Source organism: Mycetomoellerius zeteki, unplaced genomic scaffold, assembly GCF_001594055.1.
Source record: "Mycetomoellerius zeteki isolate Tzet28-1 unplaced genomic scaffold, Tzet1.0 scaffold498, whole genome shotgun sequence".
In the NCBI taxonomy this organism is placed as follows: domain Eukaryota; kingdom Metazoa; phylum Arthropoda; class Insecta; order Hymenoptera; family Formicidae; genus Mycetomoellerius; species Mycetomoellerius zeteki.
In genome coordinates, this window is record NW_017257498.1 from 272,418 (window position 1) to 279,869 (window position 7,452).

A 7,452-nucleotide genomic window follows, 5' to 3' on the forward strand; every position below is an offset into this window, starting at 1 on the left:
ATTTATTGTAAGATTTTATACTGTACAATTGATATATTAAAGAAAAAAAATTAAAAATAGGAATTAAATGTAACATAATACAACGGATGCAAATAAAATACGACATTATGTCTTTATATTATTATATCTTTATATTATATGCAACAAATATTGCAATAACGTTGCAATATTACTACTTACAATATTAATGTTTCTGTAATATGCAGTAAGTATTCTTCAAATGTGTGCAAAACGTAATATTGCATATATGTATATTATATTGTAATATTGCTGCAACATTACATATCAATATTTCTGAAACGGACATTTTAACGTTGCTACAATATTGCTGAAATATTGCAGCAATATTTCACAATATCTGTGCAATGTTGCAATCTTGCAATGAAATCTTTCTGCAATGTTGCTGCAATATTTTTGTGCTGTACGGGCTCGTTTTATTCGCTCTCATATCAAAGTAGCGTGCTCTCTTAACCGTCTGCCGAATATCGACCCTTTAGCTGCGTTCAAAAACGTCGCTCGGATGCCTCTAAAACCTTGGATTCATCATCTTGTTTTTGTTTATCATTAACGTTAAACAAGGACAAGATGATGAATCCAAGGCATCGGAGGGATCTAAAGACATAGAGTATGAACTACGCGATCCGTGTGTCAAAATGGTCGATAAAAGTAAGAGAGAGGGATCGTGGAAGACGGCCATCTCTATCTCTTTCCATTCAACGGTGTAATGGGAGAGAATGAGAGGGAAACTGGCCGTCTTCCACGGTCCCTGCTAATTGTACTTGAAGGAAGAGGAATTAATGATTTCTTGAATCGCTTTATATGCTTATTTCGCCTTTATTTTCACAAGTGTATAATAAAAACACAGGGGCAAAAACTATCCTGCCGAGATCTGCTAGCTCGCCTTTGCTGCTACTACGCCACACTTACCGGCGATCCTCTCAACTACGTTATCGGCGAGAACATCCCGGCCTCCTTGAAAGACTAGGCTTTCAAAAAAAAAAAATTACAATCGCTAATGCTTAAGCAACTTCGCGGGTAGCCTTAGTCATAGCCTTACGAGTTCGGTAACTAAATAACATAAATATAGCGCAATGATTTATAATAATAATATTGAATGGATAATAGTTAATACAAGAGATCAATCAAATCTTTAAACAGCCGGCCTTACTACAACTCGTTATCGTAAATGGGAAGAGGGCAAACTTCTCTAGCGGCTCTTTTTAAGAAACCTTTTGACGTCTTAACTGTAACTACTCGGGCTATATCATCATTCCCGTAATGAATTTCGGTTATACGGGCTGTTACCCATCGCAAGGGTGGCAGATCTTTTTATCTCAACAAAACTAGCATCCCGGATTTTAGATTTTCCGAAGGACGAACCCATTTATGTCTGCGCTGTAGTTCTTGTAGATATTCCGTGTGCCATCGTGCCCAGAGACTCTGCCTCATCCTCTGTAGAAGTTACAACCTGGAAAGACGGTTCTCGGGTGTACCTGAAAAATCTTCTTCCGCTGGTAAAATCAATGAATCTCCGATCAAGAAATGTGCTGGCGTTAAAACGGTCAAGTCTTGAGGATCTTCTGACATCGGGCATAAAGGTCGAGAATTCATGATGGCTTCGATTTCGGTCAAAATCGAGTAAAATTCCTCGAAAGTTAAGATTTGATTCTGAGTTACCCTATAGAAATGCTTCTTGACCACCTTCACTGCTGCTTCCCATAGCCCTCCGAAATTGGGGGATTTCGGTGGCATGAACTGCCATTGAATGCGTTGGCTGGCTAGATGTTGGGTAATGGTGTCTCGTTCTTTTTGAAGAAACTCATATACTTCCCTAAGATGTCTTTCCGCTCCCATGTAATTTGTTCCATTATCTGATAGAATTTGTTTGCAAATCCCTCTTCTCGCGACGAAACGCCGTAAGGCCGTTAAAAATGCTTCCGTTGTGAGCTCTGACACGAGCTCTAGGTGTACAGCTTTGGTCGCACAGCATATGAAGATGACTATCCACGCCTTCCTAGTAATGGGTCGACCTCTTCGGCGTCCTTCTCGAATCGAAAAAGGTCCAGCGTAGTCGGTTCCCGTGTTGACGAATGCTCGGATATTTCCGCAAACTCTTTCTTTCGGTAAATCGCCCATTAGTATGTCTCTGCTTTCCGGTTTGAGGTGAAAACATCTCACGCAATGTTTTATTACTTTCTTGATCTCTCTTCGTCCTTGCATTATCCAAAATCGCTGCCTTAAGAGATATAGCAGTTGGTTCAAACCGCTGTGATGTAGTCGCTCATGCTCCCGCCGAATGATTAATGTGGTGACGGGATGTTTTGACGGTAATATCGTTGAGTGTTTTTGATCTTCTGATAAGTCCGCGTGGCGTAATTTCCCTCCCACTCGAAAGATACCAACTTGATCCAAGAACGGGCGAAATGCAATCAGCTTACTACTTCCGGAGATCGAACAATTGCTGATATCTCCGCGGTAAACGCCTCAGATTGTACTAATTTAAGGATAGTAATCTCGGCTTGATTCAGCTCGCTTACTGTGAGTGGTCCAGTCACTCTTTTGCTTGATTGTTTACAATTCTTCTTAAAACGCAAGCAATAAGCGGTGATACTTAATAACTTGTCGTAAGTCGAGTATCTTCTTAAGAAGTTATTCTCTGACGGAGCCTGTATTACTGCCACTGTCTTCTTGATCTCTAGCTGCTCTGGCCTTTGTGTTAAAGGCGCCTGTTTTGGCCATTCGTTTTCATCCATAATCCATCGCGACCCATGCCACCAGAGAGAATTGCTCTTCCACTCCGATACCGTTGAACCTCGTGTTAAAAGGTCAGCTGGGTTGTCTGAAGATGGTACGTGATGCCAATCTGCGCTTTTTGATAAATCCTGGATTTTTGCCACACGGTTCGCTACGTAAGTCTTTAATAGATTTGGACTGGTTCTAATTTGATGAAGCACGATACTAAAGTCGCTCCATAGATGAATCTGTTTGATCCTATCACCAAATGCTCGCTTCACTGTAGCAGTCACTTTAGAAAGCATGAGAGCTGCATTCAACTCTAATATAGGTATTGAGATCGTCTTTAGAGGTGCTATCTTACTTTTGGAGCAGATCAAAATTGATTGTCGATTGCCCTCAGCATTCTCTGATATTGCGTACAGATAAGCTCCATATACTTTCTCGGAAGCGTCTCCAAACCCAGCTATATCAGTTTTACGACAAGTTTCCTGGATTTAAGTTCCGTGGTACTGTGAAACCGTTGACTTCTTGTAGCGAGTGGTAATATTCCTGCCAGGAGTCTTCCATCTTCTTGGGCAAATCTTGGACGGATCGTCCCATCCTACTGGGATTTGCCATGTTTGCTGCATAATGCCTTGAATTAAGACCGGTCCTAGTAGACCTAACGGGTCAAATATTTGCGCTACATGAGATACTATGCTTTTTCGCGTGATGATCTCTGGATCATTAGTATCAATAGAATATTGAAGTGTCTGTTGTGGCCTCCCACAATATCCCGAGCACTTTTAAAGCTCCTTTCTTTTCTAATTTCAAAAACCTATCGTTATCTTCTTCTCCGCCTATATCGCTTAATATTCTAGTGCTGTTCGTTCGCCACTTCCTTAGATGGAACTGACCCTTCTTCAGTAATTCTGTTACCTCCTCGCGTAATTTGGTTGCTTCCTCTTTGGTAGACGCTCCGGATAACACGTCATCCATATAAAAGTCGTTCCTTACTACGTTTGCCGCTTCTGGTGACGTTACTTCTTGCTGTGCTAATTCTCGTAGGCATTTAATGGCTAGAAAGGGTGCTGACGCCGTTCCGTATGTCACCGTGTTTAAAACATATGCCTTAAGATTTTGTTCCGGTTCTTCTCTCCATAAAATTCTCTGAAGATGGCGATCTTCTTCCTTTACTTGAATTTGGCGGTACATAGCTTCTATATCCGCACTAAAAACGAACTGATGTGCTCTAAATCTGATAAGGATATCGAACAAGTCATTCTGCAAATTCGGTCCGATCCTTAATTTATCATTCAACGTATTGCCATTGGAAGTCTTCGATGATGCATCAAAGACCACTTTGATCTTTGTAGTCAAACTATCTGTTCGATACACTGCTTGATGCGGTAGCCAACATACTTCCGTTGGGCTTTCCTTTTCTGAAATTAGTGACATGTGTTCTTCGTTCTCATAGTCGTTCATAAATTTAACATATTCTTCTTTGCATCCTTTATCTATTTTGAATCTTCTTTCTAACGCGAGTAATCTTCTCTTAGCTTGTTCCTTCGAGACGAACATTCGCTTTCTTTGGCAAACTTACCACGAATCTGCCTGTTGGTGTTCTAGTTACAGTTTTTGCAAAATGCTCTTCATATTCTTTCTCTTCGTTTGTTAACTGTCTTACTTCTGGTATTTCTTCTAACTTCTAGAATCGTTCTAATTGTTCTTTCAGAGCAACATCTGTTAGCAGGCCACATACCTTTGTTCCTTTGGAATGTCTTTTTAGTCTGAGTTCACCTCCTACGATCCATCCTAGTAGAGTTTTTTGCAACCGTGGTACTCCTATTTGCGGGAGTGTTGATTCTTTGCAAAATATACGTCAAAATAGGCCGGCTCCTATGAGCAGATCAATGTTATTGGGTTCATGGAATTCGGAGTCTGCTAATTTCATCGTTTTTGTTATCGGTATGGATCGTATGTCGATCTTTACTTGCGGCAATGGTTCCGTAATAGATGGCATAATAACGCATTCAAGTTTTGTTTCAAACTTTGTGTGTAACGATCGAATACGTATTCTTGCCATTTCTGTGTAATTAGCTCTCTCATTGTTGATTCCGCTGATTGACTCGTTTTAATCGCTTTATGACCCATTTTATCGATTATTGCTTTCGTGATCACATTAATTTGCGATCCTGGATCCAATAATGCCCGACACAAATGCCTCTCTCCTTTTGCATCCTCGATCAGCACTTGTGCCGTGGATAATATTATTTGAGATTGACCTTTCCGAGCTACACGTACGTTTAATTCTTCTTGTATTTCCGAGCTGCTGCTTTGCTCAGCTTGCACAGTCGCTGTGACCGTTGTCCTTGCTTGAACTCGAAGGCTCTTCTGCTTTGCTATTTACTTCTCCTTTATGCAGTAAAGAATTATGTTTCCCTCCGCACTTTTTGCATGTTCCTGCATAGCAGTCTTTCGCGAAATGATTCTTTCCAAGACAATTTATGCATAATTTCATCTGCTTTATCAGTCCGTGCTGGCACTGACAATTTGATGAATTCGCCACACTTAAACAGACGGTGTTGTCCTGAACATACATACGAGTATGTCACACTCTTCCTTCGCCGCAGTGGCAACGTTAACTCTCTTTTCTGCTTTATTTGTTTTAGTGTGTGCTATACTCTGCTTACTTGTGTCTTGATGTGATCTGCCCTTATCAATTAATTCCATTGTACGTGAATACTCTGACAGAAATCGAAGAAAACTTTCCAAAGTAGGTCTTTCCTCTTCTGCTTTCAGACTTGTTTCTTCTCTTCCCAGCTTTTCTGCGTAATGTAATCTAATTTCTCCTTTATTAAATGTATCAATAATTCATCCCAATACTCCACTGGTAATCCTAAAACTTTAAGAGCCTTTAAATGTGTCCTTACGTGTATAATTAATTGTTTGATTGCTGCGTACTTGCCTTTTTCTACCACAGACATCTTTAATAGCTTATTCATGTGCGTACTCACTAAAAGCCTCTTATTCTCGTATGTGCTTATCAACAATTTCCACGCTGGTTCATAATTCTCAGCTGCGATCTCAAATCCTATTATTTGCAACGCTTCTCCCTGCAATGAACTTTTCAAATATTGAAATTTCTGTACTTTTAATAGTTTCTGATTATCATGAAACATAGATTTGAACAAATCCTTGAAAGTTAACCACTGTTCGTAGTCTCCTTTGAATTCGGATATTTTTAACACCGGCAGTTTTATATCTTGTCTTCCAATTACTCTCTCTCTCTATTTGTTCCTTCTATTGTTAATTGCTGCTCTTGTCCGCTTTGAATTTGAGCCTTCTCGATGATTTCTCTTAACTTTGCTGCTGCTTGATAGTATATTTCTTCCACGATTTTTCGCTCTATCTGATTCTCTTTTTCTATATCTTTCTTCGTTTTGCTTTCTGATGGTTCCATTTTCATCTCAATTTCCGACTGAACTTCTTCAAATGCTTTCCATTGTTCTTCTAATATGATCGCTCGGGCTTCAGCTTCGTATTTTGATATGTTTTCTCCTTCTTGCAACTTGTTTCTCATTCTTGTTACGCTACCTTTTGCTCTAGCACGCTTCTGCTTCGCACTAGCTCTGTCATCCTTAAATTCGATTCTAATTAATATGCGTACCTTTAACCAGATTGAGGTTATGCCTCGTGTCGTTTGTGCCTTTGAATACCCTCTCTCTCAGTCGGTTCACGAGCTGTACGTTGGGCGCCAGAATGTTAATTGTACTTGAAAGTATTAATGATTTCTTGAATCGCTTTATATGCTTATTTCGCTTTTACTTTCACAAGTGTATAACAAAAACACAGGCGCAAAAACTATCCTGCCGAGATCTGCTAGCTCGCCTTTTCTGCTACTACGCCACACTTACCGGCGGTCCTCTCAACTACGTTATCGGCGAGAACAGTCCCCTTCTCTCATTATTGGCTACGTTTACACCGTGCGCTCAATTCGCGACCTATACGATAGGTGTCTTTGTTTAATATATAGGATAAACAAGGACATCTATTGTATAGGCCGCGGCCTAAATGCACGATGTAAACATAGCCATTGTCGACCACATTTGAATACTACTTAGAAACGGATCGCTCAGTCAATTCTCTATGGTCCGTATTCAGAACGCGCTTTTATCGATAAAAGCGCGCTTTTATCTCTAAAATTCTATAGTATTCATAACGTAAATTATAGCATGTTAAGTCCGATCTACAATTGCGTAAACGTAGTTGTAAATGGTTGTGAAATGTTGTAAAGCGAAGTTTTAACCTGCTACTCTCGGTTATAAAGTGTGTTGTGAAAGATGGTTCAATTTTATCTTTCACAATTACGACTGCGTAAAACGTAAGAGTGAATCAATCAGAGTGCTGTCATGTGTCTACATTGTTATCGTTCTTTTTGTCTCAACGTATGGAAATGAGTGCGAAGTGTTCTTTTCATCTTTTATTGTGTTTATTTTGTAAGTGGTTAGGCGAAACTTATGATGATGTCAGGAACGGTCTCGCCGAATAGCGGCTGTATACGGGGATAATATTAATATACAGGGTGTCCGGTAACGACCGCAAAATATTTCGTGCGTGGGTAGAACAGACTACACTGAGTCGAAAAGTCCTGTACCATTTTGCAGTGTCAACAATAGTTAAGGAGATATTAACGTTTAAAGATAAGCAAATAAGAGCCGGCCTGCTGCTGCCGAA

The 7,452-nt window shown here is 40.0% G+C and overlaps 3 protein-coding genes across 3 annotated transcripts; all 3 read right to left on the bottom strand.

Annotated features, from left to right (window-relative positions):
* Positions 1 to 1,461: 1,461 nt before the first annotated feature.
* On the bottom strand, positions 1,462 to 2,220 carry LOC108727472 (uncharacterized). Its single transcript, XM_018455615.1, has one exon. The coding sequence runs from the start codon at positions 2,218 to 2,220 to the stop codon at positions 1,462 to 1,464; it is 759 nt and encodes a 252-aa protein (XP_018311117.1).
* Positions 2,221 to 2,429: 209 nt separating this feature from the next.
* LOC108727473 (uncharacterized) lies at positions 2,430 to 3,354 on the bottom strand. The gene is made up of 2 exons (XM_018455616.1): positions 3,255 to 3,354; positions 2,430 to 3,199 (listed from the first exon to the last, which is right to left on the bottom strand). The coding sequence occupies exons 1-2, from the start codon at positions 3,352 to 3,354 to the stop codon at positions 2,430 to 2,432; spliced, it is 870 nt and encodes a 289-aa protein (XP_018311118.1).
* A 114-nt stretch (positions 3,355 to 3,468) lies between these two features.
* On the bottom strand, positions 3,469 to 4,296 carry LOC108727474 (uncharacterized). The gene has a single exon (XM_018455617.1). The coding sequence runs from the start codon at positions 4,294 to 4,296 to the stop codon at positions 3,469 to 3,471; it is 828 nt and encodes a 275-aa protein (XP_018311119.1).
* Positions 4,297 to 7,452: the final 3,156 nt, after the last annotated feature.